This window comes from Anarrhichthys ocellatus, unplaced genomic scaffold (genome assembly GCF_004355925.1).
Source record: "Anarrhichthys ocellatus isolate YVR2014 unplaced genomic scaffold, GSC_Weel_1.0 scaffold15, whole genome shotgun sequence".
NCBI classification, from domain to species: Eukaryota; Metazoa; Chordata; class Actinopteri; order Perciformes; family Anarhichadidae; genus Anarrhichthys; species Anarrhichthys ocellatus.
In genome coordinates, this window is record NW_022280045.1 from 966,012 (window position 1) to 989,237 (window position 23,226).

The 23,226-nt window shown below is 42.0% G+C and overlaps 3 protein-coding genes across 7 annotated transcripts; 1 reads left to right on the forward strand and 2 right to left on the reverse strand.

The window, feature by feature from the left end:
- Positions 1-6,409: 6,409 nt before the first annotated feature.
- On the reverse strand, positions 6,410-11,841 carry pigr (polymeric immunoglobulin receptor). Of its 2 annotated transcripts, none has more exons than XM_031855166.1 (8): positions 11,733-11,841; positions 10,802-11,137; positions 10,127-10,208; positions 9,695-9,921; positions 8,229-8,325; positions 7,964-8,052; positions 7,766-7,810; positions 6,410-7,659 (listed from the first exon to the last, which is right to left on the reverse strand). In XM_031855166.1, exons 1-8 carry the CDS (start codon positions 11,779-11,781, stop codon positions 7,637-7,639), a joined length of 948 nt encoding a protein of 315 aa, XP_031711026.1. In that variant the 5' UTR covers positions 11,782-11,841; the 3' UTR covers positions 6,410-7,636. The 2 variants fall into 2 exon arrangements, with proteins under 2 accessions (XP_031711026.1, XP_031711025.1); XM_031855165.1 differs by having other exon boundaries at positions 6,415-7,659; positions 7,766-7,815.
- Positions 11,842-14,859: 3,018 nt separating this feature from the next.
- On the reverse strand, positions 14,860-17,317 carry dad1 (defender against cell death 1). Of its 2 annotated transcripts, none has more exons than XM_031855168.1 (3): positions 16,963-17,317; positions 15,928-16,065; positions 14,860-15,117 (listed from the first exon to the last, which is right to left on the reverse strand). In XM_031855168.1, exons 1-2 carry the CDS (start codon positions 17,171-17,173, stop codon positions 15,935-15,937), a joined length of 342 nt encoding a protein of 113 aa, XP_031711028.1. In that variant the 5' UTR covers positions 17,174-17,317; the 3' UTR covers positions 14,860-15,117; positions 15,928-15,934. The 2 variants fall into 2 exon arrangements, with proteins under 2 accessions (XP_031711028.1, XP_031711027.1); XM_031855167.1 differs by having other exon boundaries at positions 15,898-16,065; positions 16,963-17,312.
- A 388-nt stretch (positions 17,318-17,705) lies between these two features.
- On the forward strand, positions 17,706-23,048 carry abhd4 (abhydrolase domain containing 4, N-acyl phospholipase B). Of its 3 annotated transcripts, none has more exons than XM_031854710.1 (8): positions 17,706-17,916; positions 18,988-19,073; positions 19,285-19,389; positions 19,511-19,799; positions 20,823-21,010; positions 21,094-21,205; positions 21,316-21,502; positions 21,894-23,048. In XM_031854710.1, exons 1-8 carry the CDS (start codon positions 17,858-17,860, stop codon positions 21,981-21,983), a joined length of 1,116 nt encoding a protein of 371 aa, XP_031710570.1. In that variant the 5' UTR covers positions 17,706-17,857; the 3' UTR covers positions 21,984-23,048. The 3 variants fall into 3 exon arrangements, with proteins under 3 accessions (XP_031710570.1, XP_031710572.1, XP_031710573.1); XM_031854712.1 differs by having other exon boundaries at positions 17,707-17,940; XM_031854713.1 differs by lacking the exon at positions 17,706-17,916 and adding an exon at positions 17,954-18,307.
- Positions 23,049-23,226: the final 178 nt, after the last annotated feature.

Consider the following 23,226-nt stretch of genomic DNA (forward strand, 5'->3'; position numbering starts at 1 on the left):
ATAGTAGAAAGTAGATTTAATGCTGAGTTGACGATAGAGATGCGCCTTTGCAAGATCCGACATTGGTGGCATTTTCGATTGCCTCTCAACGGCTCTGTCGACAGCCAGCTGCTGGGTCATAGCTCATAGCTACTGGTGCTAACAGCGCTAATGGTGCAAACTACGGGGATAGTGCATACAGAGCTAAAAGTGTCAACCTGAGGGGGAACCAAAGGGTGGGTACTATGTTATCAGCCGTAAACGCCGAATGAGATCAAGGCCGTGAGCTAACCAGTAGGGCACCCTCACATGCACTAACATGCACTAAAAACGCTGTGACGACCCCTCCCTTCCACTTGGGGTCTGTGTCCTGTTTGCTGTCTCTTTCTGTCTTTCAGGTTGTTGCTCGTCAGCTAATGAGCCACACCTGAGCCTGGTGGGAGTGCGAGCTATAAAGACTCGGCACCTGATCAGGGATCTCGATGCGGCCGCTGTTTAGTTCTGTTTGTTTCACACATCCACACACGCTGACGTTACTGATTACTGCCTCTCCATGTTTGTTTAATTTGTGTTCTCTCAATAAATGTGTTTGTTTATTACTTTTAACTCGTCTGGCCTCCCATTCATGTTGCAGCCTTTGAGCCGGGTTGTAACAGCGCACACAGCCAGCCCGGCTATGTCGACAAAGCAAAGAGAAGCTCGGATAACAACACACACAGAGGGAGAGCGGCTTCATTCTCTGCTCAGGTAGACATTAGTCCTCTATATCTAACATAGCAAATACTTTTTTGCTGTTTTATTGATGATCAGAATGTTAAATACAGCTCGTATAACAGTAACATATACAGGGCAGAACACTGGGAACCAGCCTGTGCCCTTCATTCCCATCCTTGTTGTGCTCTCTCAGCCGGTGAGGGGCACTCTGGTTAGTCACGGTGGATCTCATCTTTGAGCAGGATCTGGCAACTTGGTACCTTTTTGTTTTGTTTTGTTTTTTAGCTTCCGTTACTATAGAAACACTGGGGGTAAATTATGCCTCTCTCTCTCTCCACGCAGCTTATGGTGGATCTGTGATAGAGTAGCTGAGCCAAGATACAGTATAGAATTGTGAAATCATGCTTCACAACATGCAAAATATGAATGCCTATGAACGTGTATTTTAGTTGAATAAAACAGTATAACACCTGTGAACACTACTATTACTGCTAAGGTTATTCATTGGTTTCTCAGTATCTCTTGAGGTAACTGATGGTCATGGATATTACGTTTGGGTAAACAAGAATAATGCAGTATTTAGTTTTTTATATGAGGTTCATGCTTGTGCAACACTTTGCCTTAATACCGATTGTCATACAGCCTTGAAGAGTCACTTATGCTTCATGCTGGCTCTTCATGTTTCCCACTGATGCCTTATTTTCTGCAGCAGCCGTGCACAAGGAGAGTACGAATGTATTGATTGTTGATGCCCTCAAATGGCAAGACTCAAGGGAACCGTCTCAGAAATGTAATTCCTAATGCATGAGCAGGAACTGGGATGTTTTCATATTAAATCAAAAATGCATGAATGTTAAGATGTTTAAAGCCTGTATTTTTCTGTGTAGAACTCTGTAGTGACAAGCAACAGCCTCTGGCTTGTTGTCATTTTTTTCCTTCAGATTATCTGAGATGTTTGGTCAGGTAAAGGGAACATTTTCTTTGCATGAACAGACATGCACACACACACACACACACGGCAATATATAACAGAAAGAACATATTTCATACAGGGTTGACCTCCATCTAGTGGCAGAACTGATTCCATTTATAGTAATGACTAAGTCCCTGTAACCCTGTAACATCAACACATTGGTGGCCCTCACTTAGACTAGAGTGGACTACAGAGAGTAGACTGGATAAAACACAGTAAATAAAACAGAATAGAGTACATAATTCAACAAACCAAAATATATTAATAAAGTAGTATAAGATAGAACAGAGCAGAATGGAATAGAATGTAACGGAACAGAATAGAACAGAAAATAATAGAATAAGATAAAGTGGAACAGAGAGGAATTGAATGAAATAGAACAGTATGTAATGAAATTGAATCGAACAGGACAAAATAAAACGGAACATAAAAGAATGAAACCGAGCATAATACAAAGAGCAGGAAAATGGGCAAAACATAATAAAATGTAACAGATTATAATATAATTCAATAAAATACAATAGAAAAAATATAAATGAATATAATGAAAAACAACCGAATATAATGGAAGAGAATAGAAATAAGTAGAGTAGAATACAATGACATAGGACATAATGTAATGGAACATAATAAAATAATGTGGAATATAATACAACATTGTGGAACAAAGCAGAATATAATAAAATGGAACATGATAGATTAGAATGCAGCACAGTATAATGGAAAAGAATAGAAGTGTAGATAAAGCACCCGCCAAATCATGAGGCACCCTAACACAAATAGTTATTTTCATTTTTAAAAACAAAAAAAACAGAGGCCTACATGTATCACTGCAAACATTTGATTTCATAAAAAAATGACAAATCCCTCACAGGTGCCGTGACGTTTTAATTGCAATTATTTCCAAAAGAGAACAATGATTAATGGTTATTCCAACCATGACAATGATAAGAAATGTTTTATTATAATTGGTCGAAATCAAAGAAAATCCCTATTTATATAGCATTACTAATGATGTAGTGGTTTCTTAAATAATCATATTACCCTGTTCCTCTGACATAAGCTTTACTTCAATATTTATTCAACCAGGTAAGTCTTGTTGAGTTTGGAAACTTCTTTTTGCAAGGGAGCAATAAAGCATATTTAGAAAAAAATGTTTTCAGCCTATGTCACCTATTTATTTATTTTTACCCGTGAATTGCACAGTTCTCTGCAAAAATAGACAGTGAAGATGATCTGTTGAGGGCTGGCAGTTGGTGAGCCACAGCAGCAATGCTTTTTTGTGTGAACACCACAATGCTACGAGCCGCAGCAGTTCAGCGGCTGCAGCCGCACTGCTCTCTCTGGCTGTGTGGCTGCTCTAACCTGTCAAGAGGTGTGGAAATGTGTGTGGGCATGAACAACTCTGCATCAATGCAATGACAGAAAATGATTGCGAGTTTGGTTTAATTTCAGCTCAGTGAGAACTGTATTTTGCTGTCATTTACTGTCTGTCACACTTGTTTCTTTTCTCTCCTCTGTCTGGAGGGTGGAGCTTACACACACTCCTTGTGCATGGAGCTGAGACGGCACTCTGCAGTCCACTAGCTTGTTGCTCTCGCTACAGATATTAGCTGCTCTGTTGTCAATAATGTTGGGCTGAAAGAACGTCCATGCAGGCTGAAATTCCACTGTGGTGGTGTTCTGTCGGGAGATGTTGTTGTTGTTGTGTATTTCTTGACTGATCTTGCCAGGACTTAAGGTCTTCAACTCTCACCTCCAAGTGGTGGCTGAGGACATGGAATCCGAGTGGGCCATGTTCAAAGCCTCGATTGTGGAAGCCGCTGCTTGGAGTTGTGGCTGTTGTGGAGGCAGCCTAAGAATCTGTTGTTGGGCACCAAGGAGGCGGTCAAGCTAAAGAAGGAGGCCTTTCGGACTTTGCTGGCCCCGGGGTCTCCGAAAACCACAGACTGGTACCAGTTGGCCAGAAGGGTTGCAGCTGCGGGGGTTGCCAAAAGCAAAAACCTCAATGTGGGGGGAGTTGGGGGAGACTATTGAGAACGACTTTTGGTTGGTCTTGGGGAAGTTCAGGCAAACCGTTAGACGACTCATAAAGGGAAAGCAGGGCTTGGCTCAGGCAGTGTTCAGCAGGGGAGGATAATTGCAGACCTGGACTGGGGATGTTGTTGAGCGGGGGAAAGATCACTTGGAGGAAGTCCTGAACAAAACCAAAACATCCTCTGTGGAGGAGGCAGAGTTTGAAGACTTGGGGGAAAACCCATCCATATCCATGGTAAAGGTCGCTGAGCTAGTCAAAAAGCTCATTGGCGACAAGGTGCCAGGGGTGGATGAGATTTTCTTTGAGACGCTGAAGGCTCTGGACATTTTTGGGCTGTCTTGGCTGACACTCCTCTTCAGTGTCGGATGGAAGTCAGGGACAGTACCTGTGGAGTGGCAGACTGGGGTGGTGGTAACAATTTTTTAAAAAGGGGACCAGAGAGTGTGCTCCAATTATCGGGGTATCACCGCTCTTTGTAGATGAGTGGTTCTGTACCATTCATCACGCACTGGGGCGTTTTGTAGGCGAGTTTAAAGTGGTCGGGATGAGATTCAGTACCTCTAAGTCTGAGGCCATGGTTCTCTGCTAGAAAACGTTGGATTGTTTGGATTGAACCCTTTGAGTTTGGAGTGAGTCGCTGCCCCAAACGAGGGAGTTCAAGTACCTCTGGATTTGTACAGGGCTGTCGTGGTGAAGGAGCTGAGCCAGAAGGCAAAGCTCTCGATTTACCAGTCCATCTACATTCTGACCTTCGCCTATGGTCATGAGCTTGGGATAGTGACAGAAGTTGCCAAAATGAGCTTCCTTCATTGGGTGGTTGGGTTCAGTCTTAGAGATATGGTAAAGATCTCAGACATCCGTGGGGAGCTCGGAGTAGAGTCGCTGCTCCATAGCGTTGAAAGGGGCCAGCTGTGGTGGTTCGGGCACCTGGTCAAGATGCCTGCTGGTATACAGATGACTCAGTCAACTTAACAACAAGAAGTAGGCATAACTGAATGCAGAATTAACTTTGGTTGCAATGCAAATGATGCAAACCCAACATCAAGTACAAGCTGGTCAATTTCCTGCAGCAGCACTGGTCATGAGTGATGAAAGGTCTTGAAAAGCGAGAGATTAGTTTGAGTGAAGGATACGGGTGCAAGCAGTCTACATGACCCCATAAAGTAACACTGAATGTAAATAAATGTATCTGTATTCCACACAACAAAATGGCCTTTCCTCATTTGAAGGGAAGACAGTTATTACTAAGAGTTCCAAGCTCTAGTTGGACCAGCAGTTTTGGTCGACTCATTAGCTTGTTCAATTTACAATTCTAACACGTTTGAGGTTCAGAATGAGAGCAGACAGTTCAAGCATGAAATGCAGAGTTAATTTGGGAGCTCTATCGTATGGTTTTCGTCTTCATTTGCTCACATAAGAAAGTCTCATAATAATGTTCACGTTGTCTGACTCTGCTTCCACAAGTTTTTTGTCAAACCGACCATGTATCTATGCCTAAATGTGTTAATTAGCCATTTGATTATCTTGTTATGCAGTACACTTTGCTTTCTAGTTCTGCTAAAATAGCAACCAAAGCTGAAAATGTACTGTCCCATGGGGCTTCTGTGCAGACAAGAAATACCAACTTGCACTTATTATTTATTCACATTGGACTTGTTTTGGTGCAACAGATGGACACAACAAATACAAAGCTGTTTGGAGCTGATAATAATTCCCATAACAATGCTATCTAAAAACCAGGGGTAGTCAGTGTACATGACCAGTGTAATCATTATTATTCCTGAAGTCATTAGTCCTGAAGGGTATTGTTTCTTGAGCAGCATGGTTCATTACATACATGATGTGGAAAACTTGAAATGAGGTTTATTACATTACAAATCTGATGTCAGAGAAGATCTTGGTACAGCATGTATGCATATAGGCACAGACATACCAAAAAGCTTCATACAGTACGTCCCACGTCATGCAGAAATGTAATCCAGTGTTGCATTAGACTTTCTCATTGCCTATTATTTTGACAGACAGTGTTGCAAAAATTCCGTCACAAAAAATAAGAACACACACACAACACCGACCGTGCGGTCACTTTTCATGTCAACATACATGAAGCAGATGAATGATTTTTTCCATATTTGCAACAGACAACCTCTCATGGTCATTTAAATTTTGTTATGAAGGCTGAACCCACACTTTGGTGCCACACTGGAGACTGGACTTAACAGACTCTCTGAATGTGGGAACACGGGGAAATTACCCATCATGCTCTTCTTCTGCAGAAGTGCCGCAGCTTCACTGGCACCGCTCGGTGACCCGTACTAACAGACGCGTTCCAAGGTCTCCAGTCTGTCAAAACAACGGACTGGAGACCGAAACTATTCGGTTAACGTGACCTCTGGTTTATATTTACGCCAGCAGGGGGCGCCCTGGTAGCTCACCTGGCTGAGCACATAGCTGGAGGTCAAATAGTGACTAAATTACCTCCTAATGCCTTGTATCCTTACCACTTTTCGTTGACCTCGTTGAAAAACATCATGTGTCGAGGATCTATTGAGGATAAGTCCTTTCCGCAGCAAAGGGCTCGTGTTCGATTCCAGTCCGGGGCTTTTTGCTGCATGTTATCCCCTTTCCCTCTCTCCCACCTTCCATGTGTCTGTCCATACAAAACCATGAAAATGCACAAACCATACATTACTTCATATCTAATAAGTTTTTATTACTACCGCGGTGCTATCTAGGGTGCAATTGTCAGGAAAGCACCCGAGAGAGTTTTGCTTCTCTTCTCTTTGTCACCGCTCTTGTAATATTGTATCACCTGCCCCTTGGCTCGGATTACACAACAGTCACATAATCAGTTCATTATTTAGTCATACACAACCAGGTCTCTTTCTGATCCTCGAATTCTTCTGAAAGTTTTAGCGTCCCAAATCTCGTCGTCTCTGCAGTTACACTTTTCCTTTGGCGTCTTCGTTCGCATTAATGACCCTGCTACTTCACCCTCGGGTGTTTGTACTCTTCCAGCTTTGCGCCAATCGCATCACAGAAACGATATCCAACACACCCACTCACTCGCCATGAATTCTGCCAACAATGCCCACGTCTATTCGCACATGGGCTTAATCAGACATTACACAGACTTTGTGCTAGCAGGGTTAAGTCTGCTTAATGTCTGGTCTAACTGATTCGGACATTTGCATTCTCACATACAGCTCCTAAGGCTAAAGTCTAGATAAGTTCAGGGTTGCAGTGCATGTGTGAAAGGGGCTATTATCTCTATTTTCCCTATGAATAGCACCAACTTGCTAATTTCTTTACACGGAACTTTATTGAAAATAATCAGTCAATAATGGACCTGTTAAATAAGTGTTTTCCCACATTGATTACAATCTAGCGTAGAAATATCGAATCAAAAATGTTTTTATTGATGTATTGTATTTGAGAATGTTTTTTTTTTTGTTGTTTTTTATTGTTATTATTTTCAGTTAGAATGTAATCTGTAAGATACAATACCCAAATTCCAACAAAAAATATGAAAATACATGACCTCAGTGCCATTAGTGGTAGTTACAATGCTGCTTCTGACAAAAAAAATTAAATTAAAGACCACAAGATTATATTTTGATAAATTCTTACAAGTATACTTGTAAGATCTCCAGCATCTGCCAGTTGCATATGAAAAGCAGCAATCAGAAAACCTCATTGAATCTGTCTTTATAAAGGGCTTTGAGCGGTTGGAAGACTAGAAAAGTGATATACAATTACAGTCCATTTACCATTTTACCATCTATATGTAATGTACAAAAGACAGTGGAAATAAAGCATGAGCTGTGCGCAGTGAACCGACACAAAAATTACATCCAGTTACAAAGAGTAACAGTAAACACTACAGTGGCAAAGCTCAGTACTCCTGGGAAACGACAGCAGCGCTTTGTGGGTCACCTACGTCCCCTGAGTACCCCTACAAATGAGAGAAAAGAAAAATGATTACGATAATAATCTCTTAAGCATAACCTTGATAATAATGTTTATCTTTAATGTGAAATGGAAAAGTGACAGATTGTTACATTGTGCCTTGCTTTTATCATATTCACTTGTCTCAGCACAGGATCCTGCCCTAGAAATGGATATTGAGGATATTTAAGCAACAAATGATAATGCAAATATATTTCTCAGCATGTGCCATATCTCATAGTCCTATAGTTGAACTTAGTGGTATGATTCTGCCCAGATTTGATATTCAGAGGAAAGAGAAGCTGCCTTACCGTGTCGTCTCCACAACTTTCTCACCCATATGGCCAAGCCCACGATAAACATGATGAAGGCACACACCAGCAAAGTCTCCAAGATGTGACTAAAACACAGACACAAAGCTTTCAGTGGTCTGAACACATAGTCCAGCTTCAAGAACAGCTCAGGCCTATGCTGCGTCTGTTTTTACATAGTTACATGACGGCCAAAATGATGACAGATTTCTCATGAACGGCAGTTTTAAAGCACAAGCATAAAGCTGAGCTTCACTCCTCTTGCCTGTGACTGTTCCAGGACTCCTTCGTGATGGGTTTGGGTGGAGGCAGGTATGCAGCAGACTGACTCGGTGTAAGTGGGGATGTCGCAGTCACTGCAGCTGAAGATAAACACAGTGTAGCTGAAAAAATGATGTACTATTTTAAGCAAAATGTAGCAGCACCCTCAGAGTTCATAACATCAATATGCCTTGATAAGTGACTCGTGATAATCAATACCTTTGTACAGCGGGACACCTAAGAGTCCCCGGCATCTGTCACAAACACATATTTATCTGTAGAGCCGCTCTTGGCTACTTCTCATTCAGCCGCTGCAGAGTGATGAACGTGGGGAAGAAGCCATGTAGCAGCAGAATTGGGTCTCTCTTCATACATACAATGCCTGGTTTAAATAGCTTTTAATAAAATTCGAGAGTTTGAATTTGTGAGTCAGATCACCATCTAATCAACTCTCCATGGTACACTGATTTGTCTGGTTTTCACCCGATAAGCTCAACGGATTTTTAAAAAGAGGTTTCCCAGACTGAAAGCACAGCATGTGAGAATTGGACTGATTTTGATATGCTTAGTGTGAAAGTGGTAGCTATTAGTGACAAACTCACAGAGAATTATCATCCAACTCTGCAGTGTCCCACACCTTAATAGAGTGCTGCAGGGATGAGGTATTTTTAAAGGCCAACCGAGAAGTTAGAATCGCACTGGTTCCCTCAACAGAAAGCCAATGAGATGTGTTCATAGGATGTTGGGTTAGTAAAGAAAATAAAGGTTTAAGCTAGATAATCTTGATGAAGGGAAACCACTTTTATGATTTTTGAAGGGTAAAAACAATTGCCAGATGAAGAAAAGCGAACGTTAGGCTACAAACAAACTACACTGTGATCACAGGACTTCACTATGGTAAAGTTGCCCTAGTGTGCGGCGTGGCGTGTTGACGTTTCGTAGTCTCATTTAGCCACTTGTTAACAACTGCCTTTTTTAAGACACGTACAAATTCAAGAGTGGTGTATTTGTTGACGTATTTTATGTCGTAGAACGAAACGTTAAAATCCCTTAAGCTTCTGTTAACTACAGACCTAATTACAGACATCTAACTAAAAAAAACATTCAAAAAACCCAATGACTTCCAAATGAGGCGGAAAGGCAAAAATGCTAACTCATCTCTGTGTTTCATGACTCATTCTGGCAGCACTCTATTGAGTATTTTAGTTTCTTTAAGCTCGTTGTTTTGGTTTCCCAGTCCGCAACTTAACTTCTTGTGATTCTTACTCTCATGGCTCTCATAGACCTAAGGCGATAATATGTACAGTAAGTATTGTGTCCGCTTGTTCTGCTGCCCCAAGTGTTAAAAACGAATCAATTAATACTGTTAACATAAATCTTGCCTAGTGAAACTTCAACAATGGATCGATTAGGAATTGCTAAGATTTGTTATACATATTTTTTCATTGCAAGGGTTCTTTGTCAACCTACTAGTCGTGGGTGTTGGTGTGACCAGCACATAAACAAGCTTCTGGTGCTGTCCTGCAGAGCACCAGTACCAGCCGCTATCGCTCATCTGCAGCTTCTTTAAGGTTACAGTGAAAGCCCTAGTTCTGTCATCGCTGATGGCCACTGAAGTGTCTTCGTAGCTCCCCTCAGAACCAGTCAGCAGACAGGAGCTCCAGTCTCCACTCCGACACCACTTCTTCTCGCTGTCTCTGTTGGCAAGCAGTCACAGGGGAGTCAGTGAAGGCTCACTGTCCATCAGTTTGGCTTGAATTGAAGATTGTTTTAACAAACAACCAAGTTTCTCAGGTTTGCTGATTCTTTAAAAATGTAGTTTTTAAAAGTTTGGGTTCTACGTTGTCTGATGGTAAAACAACAACTGACAATCGTGATATTTTGAATTCGGCAATAAAATACCTGTATCTCTCACTGTAGCGGCATTCAACTGTGACACTACTCCCTTCTTCCCCACTCAGTCGGCTGTTCACCACCGACATACCTGCAGGTAAGGAATGCAAACTTAAAGGGCCACTGTGTAGCATTTTGGGTGATCTCAGAAATAGAATGTGATATTCATAACTACGTTTTCATTAGTATATAATCACCTGAACCTAAGAATCCTTGTAAGTCCTTCATATTCACAGAGTCTGCCATGTTTCTACAGTAGCCCAGAATGGACAAACTAAACACTGGCTCTGGCGAGAACATTTAACATTTAACGTTACCTGAAGGCCACCGTAGTTCCCTAACATGATTGTAAAAGTGCGGTAAAGTGAGTCGTTAAGGGCTAAACCGTTGTACCTTTGTCTGCCTTGCATTGCTCATGAAGTAGTGTTATTATAGTATGGATGGCCTGTGATCAAGGCCAACGGTATTGCCACCTTCTTTTTGCACTCAGCAGCTCACTTAACCGGAGTCTTGGAAAGGGAGGAGTGAGCGGAGGGGTGTTCAGTCGGTTGCAATTTACAACAACACCACTAGACGCCACCAAATCAAACACTGTCTTTTTTTATATTTGCTATCGAAGCATTCCAAATGCATTCAACGGCGATCAATAAACACTAATCAGTTCAAAATCCCTCCATTACTCACCATGAATGACCTTGATGTACGTGGAAGCGACAACGTCGCGGGTCCACACGCCGCCTATCTCCACGCCACACATGTACCAGCCGGAGTCCCCCTCCTTCAGGTCGCTCATGGTCAAAGTGAACACCTGCTGGACCGGGTCGTCGAAGATGCTCACTTTCCCCGCGGCTGGATTGGCTGAATCGGTTCGAGCTAAACTGGTGCAGAACTCCCTCGTATTCCCCCGGCACCAGTACTTCACATAGCCGGCATACTGGGGGTCATAATGACACGGGACGATGAGGGACTGACCCTCCATGACTGTGAGCTCTCCCTCGGTGGTTACCCTGCAGAGGAAGGCTGAAGGAAAGTGGAGATGATTGAGTGTTGAGCACCAACTTGAGCTCAGACTCTCAGCCACGCTGCAGTTAAAACACACTCGCAGTGGACATTTCTTCTCCAGGACTGAGGAACGGGGAAAGTGGCCTTGAGCAATACTCATACCATATTTATGGTTTCGGTTTCCTTTGTAACGAAACACTACTTTAACTTCCCTCTGTTTCAAAATTGGATTATTCCTATGAAATAGAGATTTTGGGGGACAAATATAACAGGCTTTTGGAGACTTGGCAAAATAAACATCAAACATAATGTTGCCATGGGCAAGCGGCACAGAAGCTTGGAAGATTAAAAAACAACAGCAACATAAAAGCCTTCTCCGGCTCCTGCAGAAAAATAACAGTAACAACTTTACTAGTCTGGCCTTTAACGAATTATTAATACAGAGAAGTGATAAAATAGTAAAGAGATCTGAAGCGAAAGTGAGGGGGCTGCATCAAAGACATTAATCATTCTAACTCTGTTTTTTCATCAATTGTCTGCCTAAAAAAGACTACAAAGGCATATTGTACAACTCTAATAAACATATGCTCTCAGTTACTATATTATTTATTACCTGGGATCCATGATAACAGGCTGAGGGCGAGGATAAAGGGTTGTTGCATGTTTCGCCGTCAGTTTGAGGAACTCTCTCCCTTGTCTAAACACAGACTCCAGGTTCTGCAATCCCACTAACCCTTTGGTCATGTGACCACAAGTTGGATCCAGATGTTCCAGATATTAACCATGTAGGTGCCAATTAGATTTTAAAACTCAGGAATACTTCTAGCAAACGCTTTGGCACTTTTGTAAAATACCATAATTTGTCTATGGCTTTCTGTAAATGAGTCTGATCTCTTTTTGTGACCTAAAAAGTATTTTTTTTTTTTTTCAGCTCACACAACATTTTAAAAGGCAATGTGTGAAAATCCATAAAACTATTTCTGTGAAGTGACCCATTTGCTGACATCTTTTGTATTCTTCGACACTCCGGTCTGGGCTCCGGATTCCCACAATATACAAGAAATCAAGGCCACAGGGGAATAGTTGCAATTTGGGCAATATACTCATTAGCTTTTGTGCTGAGAGTTCGAGGAGAAGTGTGGAATCGATCTTCTCATCTAACTCTGAGCAACAAAAGTTTATTTTCGAATGTGGAACTATTCTTTTCAACTACAGTTTTGGTCCGTAAGTAAACATGTTCGTCTTTCCTCTTATATCTTCTTGTTTTATCATTTCAGTCACAGTGTTAGCCATCTTTTGTTAATATCCTATCCTCCCAAGCAACCAAACGCTGAGCGCCTTCCCACCATGCATGCAGAGGATTCATTTGGCAGGCTACAAAGAAATAATTTGATTTTGATGCCTGAAATCTTTGGATTTGGTCCAGCCTTCATTTGTCGGATTAAGCGCCCCGCCCCCCCACCGCCAGCCACCGAATTAACAAACAATTATTCCAAGGCTCTCAATTTGCTCTGTGAAGGGTGTCAAGGATGTCCCCAAAGTCCCTTTTCGCTTTGGCTGCAAGGCCTTTTATGGTCATCCATTTCCTGGTAAAATGTAGGCAGAACCCAGACTTGAAACTGAACATGTTCCTGCGACAGCCCTGGCAGATTTGTGAATCGAAACTTTCCCAAAACTAATTATTCACAGCCTTTCAAGCTCACTGCCATATCCCAGTATCAGCATTGTGAAAGGCTGGTTTACAGATCTGTTTCTCTGTGTTACAAGAGATTGATTTTGGTAAATTGTTGCATCAAACTAAACAGGATTTGCTTGATGGTCACAACTTTCCTCCTTCACAGAGCATGTCAACCTGGTTATAATGTAAGGGGGAAAAGGTCTTCTATCAGTCTTTCTTCCATCATCCCTTCATGTTAGGCAATGTAAACAAACCTTACATATGTATGGCTGAAGCAAAATGGTGCCATGATGCTTCCTAGCGTTTGTCTTTATCACTGAGGTTCTAGTATACATTACATAGCGGTTTCAATGCAATACTAGTACTTGGTTCCCAAACGGGCCATTGCTCTACATTGAGATGAGTTAATGAGATGTATTCCTTCCAGTGGAAGAGGAAGCAGTTTAGTCAAAACGACAATATCACAGTCCAAGTCCACGGTATCAATTACACCCTTAAAATAGTGTCTACTTTCAGCAAGACATTTGAATTGTGATCGAATTCTGTTGTACACAAAGTACAGTAAGCAGTGGTGAGTAGTACATATACTCAAGTACTACTTTTATCTTGTTATACTTCCACTCTACCTTTCAGAGGAATATGTTGTACTTTTTACATTTACTTGACAGCTTCAGTTACTTTGCGGGTTTCCAAAAAATCTATAATGACCATATCACATGAGATGCATTTTCTATACCAAACAGAATGTAAGATAACTAGAATGTGCTCTACCTCGAGCAATCAGACACTAACATGTGGCTTACATGTTAATGAACCAGTAACATTGTACAATAGTTTAACATATAACAATATAACTGTGACATGGGTCATGTTGCACGAGTAGTTATACTTCCAATCTTTAAGTAAATGTTGCTGATATTACTTACGAACGTACACTGAAGTATTATTTTGACTTGTACTTGTAATGGAGTTTATTGGAGTGGTTTTGCTACTTTTACTTGAGTAAATGATCGGAATACATCTTCCACCACTGACAGGAAGTAGCCTCCAGTTACTTTTACCTAATCTAAATGTAGGACATTTAATTAGTGGCTTATAGATGAAAAGATGGGAAACCAGGACCTTTTTCACATAAAGGCTCATTCCTCTCCTTTAAAAACTTAGAAATGTGGTATCCTCAACTCCTCGTTTGAATTCTTCCAGGTCCGATATGTCCAAAGTCACCTCTCATTACTTAATGCTAACCTACTTTCAAAAGGACCGGTGCTAATGTTATCCCTTTAACATTTAGAGGCGGGTACCTCTCTCGTCTGCTATTAAATCAGCGTAGGAAGAGATGTAGATGACCTTTTACAGAAGAAACATGGGACTCCAACTCGATTCAGTCTGTTTTTCTATTTATGTGAGGCAGTTCCATATCCAATTCAAACTGGTCCGCACAGCCCACACCCAAAGACCAAACGAGCTGAAATGAACCCCTCAGGTCAGTGCGGCCTGTGACAAATGTTAAGTGGCTCTGTACAGTCACAATCAAACTGAGCTGGAATGTGTTTCCATCAGGTGTTCCAGAGCAGGTAATGGACATAAACCCTCTCATTGCTCTGGGGTACAATGTTCTTGCTCTCCCCCTCTCTTAGCATGATGGGCAGACGGCTCATTGGCTCAGGTATACACTGGGAAAAAAAAAGGTTGCAATCTGTGTGGGGTCTCTCTAAAAAGGGATAGCATAGCAATTTTTGCAGTTATATTTTTTTCCCCCATCAATCATTTTAACAACTTTTTCTGTAGCTAACTCCAAATGTAGCCCCCCCCCCCCCCCCCAAGTCCTGATGTAAGAAGTCATATTTTAGGCTGTTATTTGACTATATAGCCATTACCCTCATAAACAGGGGTTAAGGGGGTATACCGTCTGGTATTTCATGTAATGAATTAATAGAATCACATATTTCACAAACGTATGTTTTTACTGAAAAACACCTGTCCTTACTCAAAAGGTTTAGGTTGCCTAAAACAAGTCTATTGTTGAAAAGAAAATGCATTTCTTTCAAGAACTGCTTCATTATTCTCAAGGTAACCATTTGAGTTGTTTTTATTTATTCTTCTTCTTCTTCTTCTCAGTGCAAAAGGGAATGCTTTACAAATTTTAATGTAAAAAAAAAAAAAAAGGAATACAAGAAATCAATCCATATCTGCAGGGAAATTGTATCTTGTGTGACAAGATGTAATTAATTCAGTGTTGATGGTGGGATGTCACTCTGGCACAAAAGCAGATGTAGCGCCATGTCCTGAAGGGGAGTTTTGATAAGTTCTCGGTCGTGATCTATGGAAAAATAAAAGAAGAGGTGGTTAGGTTATGGGAGCAGTTATTTAGAAGCAAATGAGAAAGAAGAGAATGCAGTATGCCCTTTGCAAGTCTAAAAATTCAATAACACTGTTTTGTAGCGAAGCAAAAGCATCATGTGGATCCCCGCAGAGATGTTAGACTTGCTTCACAAGCATAAACCAATATAATGAGTATACCTCTATCAAAGCCCACATACAACTCCTTTGACTGGAGAAATTCTACCATTTATTGCCCATTATGAGAGACTACACTGTGAACACCGACGCATATCTCACACACACACACACACACAACGCGATCCAGAGATATTTTATCTTATTCTGAAACAATACCGTCCGTACAATACACATACAAAGAAGAAGTTCTTCTAACTATTCGGTGGCGTTCATGACCTTGATCAGTCAGGGTTTAACTATTTCAAAAAATCTGAATACACCATGTCAGAACTAAAGAACGTTCAGGCCTAATTAGTTAGTGGGCTCCATCAAGGCTCCAAAATGTGCTAGTTGCAACTTGATATGAAACAAGAAAATAGTCAAAACCAACAGCCGCACAAATCATACTTGGAGCAGTGTAAAGCATACAGCTGGAAGGAAAGCTTACTGCAGAATACCATCCGATGACTGGATGTGTTCAAACACCAATACAAACAAGCGTGATCGTCTCCATTTGGGGTTTGAACTAGAATGTGACTTCCAGCAAAAATGGTAACTTTAAAAACTCCTAAAATGAGAAAGGCACGTGTGAAATATACACCTGAGAGGGAGGACACTGAGTCAGACGCACGTCTGTTTTAACCAATGAAGTTCATCACAACCAGATGCAGGACGGTGTGAGCGAATAGGAAGTCAGCGAAGGCTCTCTCTGAGGAGATGGACAGGAAGTCTCCTTTGTTCTGTGGGTTGATCTGGATACGAAGACACACTACGAAAAAATAAAGACACAGTGGATTTAATATTACAACACTTATTGCGCTGAAAACATCAATGCGAGGAGCTGCCTTATTTCTCCTTTTTCTATTAGAATAAACTGGATATCGTTGGGATTGAATTGCTTTTTCTTCATCTTTTGACATTTTACAGCCAAACAATCATGCAGCTCAATGCAGTTAACATTATGATCATCATATATTATGAACCCAATTCATAAATCTAACCTAGTTTATGATTCATAGAAAAGTTCCCAAGTCGTCTAGTTAGGTCAATATGAGCTCTGAGTAACAGGGTTTTCACTTTCCTCCACTATGGGGATACAATTGATTCTGTTATTCAGTTCTAAGGTACACCCAGATACCAGTTTATTACGCGCACAGAGCATAAACGAATGCACTGTAATGCAACACACCCTGCCTGCATTAGAGTTACTACGTGGATTCATTGATACTGCTGTGTTGAATCACCACTATGCTAGTTTTGGAGTCTGTCGTCTGTGACGCTGTTGAATTGTATTGCTTCTTAAATGGTATGATAATATATAAACTCATTTTAACGTAAAAATACAACCACAAACTAAAACTAGCAAGTTAAACACCTTTCTACAAACGTAGAGAGGTAACTTTAAGGTAGGAGTTTAAGTGACAATTCAGTGTGCTTCTTAATTCTAATGGAGTCGACGAACATTGCCATACTCCGTGTTTGTATTTATTTTACTCCTATATAACTACACTTTAAGCCGTGGCGTTTTAGCATGGTTAGCTAGCTTGCGTCTGCACACACGTTGACTAATAATGGGCCAGAAGTCCAGTGACCGAAACCGTCCAAACTGACGCATTGTGCAATTCATCGGCAACACATAACAAAATGTAACAGAATGAGTATTTACCTCCGAGAATGAAAGCGCCAACACACGAGATGAAGCCCGACAGAAAGCTATTGAAGGGGAAGGTGCCGACGAGCAGACAGTAGAGGAACTGCAGCGCTCCTGTCAACAAGATGTACAACAAATATGAGTCCACCACTTTCAGCTTGTTGGGCGTCGTGGTGGTGTACTCCTCTAGAAACCGAGCGATCACCGATATGACCGAGTTCGACATAGTTGTTGTCGTCTAATTTCAACAAATGGGTTAAAATGAGCGAGTTTTGCACAGGTCCCCCTTCCTCAATCGAAAAAGTGACGTGTCCTCGTCAACCGGAAGCGGCCTTGGTGTTCCAAAGAATATATTCCGAGGGTGATTGCGAGCACAGGTTCCGAGTCGCTCGGAGAAAAGAGCAGAGGCCGGTTGCTGAAGAACGGAGACTTGGCGCCGCCCACCATAGAGCACAGAGTTTTAAAAAGGAGGGAGACGTCTCACTCTGCCAGTATTTAGAGGTACGGCTGTGTCAACTGCATTCTCGGTTGTCACCAATTTTAGGCCCCAGTGCCTAATTTGTGAATTACAGGTTAAGCTTTAGCAGTTTTGAATTTCACCAATTATTAACACACACAAACACACGTGAAAACGTTGTTTATAGCGACATGAATTTATCACAAATAATACCGGCAGTCGCGGTCCATTTGGCTGTTTGTAAGTAACAATACACGTTTTGTAACCCCGTCAGACTTTCCGTACCGCTCTTTCTCACCATTGACTCATCCTCGCAACGGACCATCCCTGTGCTCGCTCAGCTGACCCAGGAGCGAAGGAGTTTGTGTAATTTCAAAGGAGATATAAAAGTGCGCGTGTTGTCAACGTCCTAATTTAATTTCTGTGAATGTAGTGACCAGATAATGTCAACCAATGGACCCCGCTACAGCAGCAACAACCACCGATCTGATGCAGAACGAGTGTGAAACGGAGTAAGTCACGTTTAACTTCGAGAGGTAAACAGACGACCTCCTCCAACTCACCGCTAGTCTGATTACGTCACAAGCTAGCTACACTTTAAAAAGCTGAACGTGTTTATTGTGTCGCTTGTTTAAGGGACTGTGTTGTACAATACGTCACTGGAGTGCTGTGTCGGTGTAACGTTAGCAGAAAATTAATTTGGTGATAAATACACACGCTCTTATGCTAATTTGGTGTGTTACATATCCATAGAACATTTGATCAATTAAGGGTTATTAGTAGTAACCGAGACTCCACAGCAGTGATCAAATGGGATTGTCTTGCTCTGCCACTCCTGTTTAACTGGTCTTTTAATTAAAGTGTTGATATTCACTGGAGAGAAGCGCAGCTGTGAGTGACACGGTGAGCCAGTTGGATGACTCGGCAATTCTTTTTTGCGTAACAGGTAGAAGGCCTGTGGTGTACCTGTGGGTAGTGGAGGTAGAAATGAGAGACTGGCCTATCTCTATCTCCAACCAGAGAGGAATGGCATGCTGGCACTGACCAGCATGATGGTTGTGTAACCTGACACTCCTGGGCGGGTTTGCTCCGTGCAAACATTGATGGCACTTGTTGGCAATTTATCAGTGTGTTCTTTTCAGATGTAACTTTAACTCAGAACAGTGTGTGTGTGTGTGTGTGTGTGTGTGTGTGTGTGTGTGTGTGTGTGCGCAGACAAACAAAGGTAGCCTTTGCCTGGCTTGCTGTAATCTCAACCTCATGGTTGTGAGAGCTAATGTGCAGCTGGAGCAATCGGTTTTGAGAAGCATATGTGTGTGAAGCATATATACTCTGCAAAAACTTGTTGTCAGACCTCCGAATCATCCGTGGAGAAAGAGCTCTGACCATTCAGCTGATTATATTCTAAGTGTCCGTTCAACAATATACTTCAAGACGTTTGAGAGTTTTCTCATCACGTTTATTTAAATTAATAAGATTAATTCACCACAGCACTGACTTTGTTCTGTATCCTCGGCATGCTTTGAATGGTTCCGTACTATCAACCTCCTCATTCTTTGTTTTTTGCCTCTCTCTCTCGTTAGGTCAAGTTCAATCTGGAACTGGTGGCCTTCCTGGCGTCCAACCTCCATGTCCCTCTTAAAGACTACGGAGTCCAAGATTCTTGCTTGTAAGACTGTTGTGACGTATGCCGGTAGATTATTTAACTACTAGGAAGTAATATAAATGTTACTCATCAGTTGTAATGATATTTAAAAGCATGCTAACTCTTTATAAAATACCTTTTGTAAGTGTAATACGACACCATTATGTCACCAGCTATACAACGAACCTATGTGAGGGTATGCTGATCTTTACTCCTCTATGTCTGGTCACAACAGGTATTCAGAATGACCTCTGGGCTCGGTTTGTGACCCTGCCAAACCAGGATCGAATATGGACTCTGTCTCTCAGCAAGAAGGCAGTGCGCAAGCCTGCAGAACAGGGTACCACCCTCCTCTCCGTCTGTCTGTTTGTTTAGCGGGAGGCGACTGCTGTACTTCCACAGTGCTACTGTATGCATTATATGACCCATGACATAACTCCTCTATGTCCTTTTTCCCTTAGCCCCAAAAACTCCGCTGGTGATGGTCCACGGCTTTGGAGGAGGGGTAGGCCTGTGGATCAGGAACATGGACACGCTGAGTCAGTCGCGCCCTCTTTACGCCTTTGACCTCCTGGGCTTCGGCAGGAGCTCCAGGCCTCCCTTCCCCTCAGACGCTGCCAAGGCAGAGGAGCAGTTTGTCGAATCCATTGAGCAGTGGAGACAGTCCTTAGGCCTGGAGAACATGATTCTGCTGGGACACAGTCTCGGGGGGTACCTGGCTACCTCCTACGCCATCCAGTACCCTTCTAGGTAATAATACTAATGTGATGCCGCCTCAAACATCAGCTAATGAGGAGCAGCTGCAGAACGGATTACTCAGCAGCTGGCAGTGATTTGGTGTTTTGTTGTCGTTTGAAAATTAAGGACTTCAGTAAATCATGTTCAATGGAAAGACATTAGTGAAGCCAGAGATTGTATTTCGACAGTGAACATTAAACGTCATGTTGAATATTTCTGGCTGATATCCAGAATCAAGAAAACTGAATTTTGAAGTTTGAAAGTGACAACCGTGACTGCGTGTAGCCCAGTAATAGTTCGCAACATAACCCTCCATAAAACCACAACTTAGAACTTTTGTACTTTGTCTTTTATACGGATGAAACCTTTGGACTAGATAGATAACCTGGCTGGACAACAAATCCTTGTTCGTTTTTTTTTTTTTTTTTTTTTTTTTTTAAAAGTCTAAACACAGAAACCTTGCACACTGAGTCTGATTAGCTTCCTGGAGCACAATCACTACTGTAGTTTTAGTCCGTCGTCTCTGATTCCAATCTGTTCTGAAATCACCGGCCACATTCTATCTGTGGATTCCTTAGCTCTGTGTGTTCTACTTTATTTGTCGTAAAGTGCTTTGTGCTGGGAGACGAAGTGAGTCAGACGTTTGCATGTATGGTGGCTCTGAGTGGTCAAACAACTCTCTTAATGCTTTTGACGCGGATACAACGCAGAAAATCTAACCTGTTCCGAAAACTTTACTAACACTTCTAATGACGGGCACATTTTTTAGAATCGGTGCGTAAACGTGAGGACTTGGTGAGCAAAGGCCTTTATTCTCAGCAAGAAAGCTAATTTATTGGTAGTATTTTCAGGTTTACCCTTTATAAAATAGAAAAAAAAAAAGTTGTTTGTGTAGAATTAGAAAAATTCTTGTCTTTGACTCTCCTCCTAGTGGTGGTATTCAAAAAGACGCCACCGTGTGTGTTGAGCATAAGCTGATGGCAAACGAATGGCAGTTGATAGGAAATTACAATGTACCCTGCTTTCCTCTTGTAGAGTGTCTCATCTCATCCTGGTGGATCCGTGGGGTTTCCCTGAGCGACCGCAGACGCAGACCCAGGAGGGTCAAGATCAGGGGACGGAGGTGGTGAAGCGGCCGCCCCTGCCACGCTGGGTGAAAGCTATCGCTGCAGTGGTTTCCCTCTTCAACCCACTGGCCGTCATCAGAGCAGCGGGGCCATGGGGTGAGACGACGTTGTTCATCTATTATTGCGCTGTGCCACGTCGACACGCTTTCCACTCATCTTACAGCGTGTCATTGATTCAGGTCCGGGCTTGGTAAACAGATTCCGTCCGGATTTCAAACGGAAATTCGAAGATCTGTTTGAGGATGACACTATGACGCAGTACATCTATCACTGTAACGCACAAACCCCGAGGTAAGCGAAAACACCCAACGCTTCATCACATTTCCGATGGCAGAACATAATGCCAACAGAAAGCTGACCAGTGTCCTACTGCCTTGTCCGTTTCCTCTCCTCCTCCCCAGTGGCGAGGTGGGTTTCCGGGCCATGGCGGAGTCTCTGGGCTGGGCCAAGAGGCCCATGCTGCAGCGGGTTCACCAGCTGCCCCCCTCCATGCCCCTCACCATGCTGTATGGAGCTCGATCCTGGGTGGACAGCTCGTCCGGGGACAGCGTGGTCCAGATTAGGAACCAGACCCTCACCAGAGTCATCGTGAGTAGAGTCATGAGGGCTAGGAGTCCAAAATGTGCAGTTCAGCATTGAAATGGCGTCATTTTAATTCAAGTCATGTTTGTTGCTTTTGGGTTGATATCTCAGAAACTCCTCGAGGCAAGGACTCGAGGATGAACCTAATTTTTGGTGGTCAAAGGTCACTGTGACCTCACAAAACAAGCCTTTGTTACGCAACTCAAGAATTCACGTCAAATATCTAATAGGACATAATTGAGAAGAGAAGACATTTTTTCACAGTCATGGATGTAAACCTCAACATGACGTCGGTTGGCGGAGGCATACAACCGCGAGGCGGTGACTCTAGTCTTCACGTGGTAGTGCATCGTTGCTGACTCGTCTTTTTCATTTTCTCATCTATTCCACTGTGCAGCTGATTGACGACGCCTCTCACCACGTGTATGCTGATCAACCAGAGGAGTTCAACAGAGTGGTGGAAAAGATATGCAACTCTGTTAACTGACTGCCAGTATGCGTGTGTTTGCAATTTCATTTTTAAAAAATTTCATTTTTTTGCGTCAAAGGACTGAAAGTATAAAGACAATTCATGACGGTTTTAGCACTCCAACATGTGGAGCATGCCGGATGGTTTGGCGTTGGGGCATATCAAGACATCCAGTAGCTCTACATGAGTTTGAACGTTATTTGTTTCAGAGACCTGTTCTCCTACGAACAGGTTGACAATACTATTGTTGCCAATTTATCTTGTCATTTATAAGCTAATATATTGTAAGGAAATGGTTTATAACATGATTGAATTGGTTTGTTAATGTGATCATATAGAGTAATAATTGTACTTCTTAAGCTAAATGATGTTGCCCATTGTTATATTCTTAACACACGCACTACTCTGGATGCACTGGGTTTGTGTGTGACGGAGCAGCCGCATGGCTACTGACACACACTTGTTTTTATGTTCCTGACATTAAGTACTGTATCAGATATTTTGTCTTTAATCCCTATTTTTCTCTTATATATTCCCCATGGTATCAAACCACTGTTTGTATTTTATACCTTGAACACAAAAAAAGCTTATTTGACAAACTGCTGCTGTGGAAATCCACACGCAAAGCAATGTGGCCCAACCAGTAGAGGTCAGTAACGAGTCCTACCATTGGTGCGCTTTTACTTCTGCCTGTCAGCAGTGGGAAATGGCTAGTGGAAGTCCTTCATTCAAAATGTTGCGTTTGTAAAAGCAGACAAATTATCACCAAAAGTGCCAGTCATGAAGGCAGAATTGCCCCAATCACTGTTATATTTGTAACATAATTAAATGTTTCAACCAGCATTTTAATGTTGCAGCTGGGAGAGGTCTGTTGTACGTAATGTAAGTTTGATCTAAAGCAATTTATCCCATTTTATTTTGTATTTTTGTCAGTGTGATACTACAAACTCAATAAAAAATTGTTTTTAATAATTAGAAATGTAAACCTAAATTTGATTATGCAGGGAGGGTGTTATAGTAGCCTTCTTTTTGGTTCACAATTTGATTTTCAATAAAAGACAAACAAATGCTTTCCATCTGAAACTGTTGTCACCTAAATCAGGGGTCTTCAATGTTTTTCAGGCCAAGGACCCCCAAACTGATAGAGATGCAGCAGGGACCCCTGACTATATATTGTATAAAATTGTTTTATATTAAACTGGGCCTAGTGCCATGTATAAACTTAAAGCTTTCAATACTAAGCTATTCAAATAATACACAG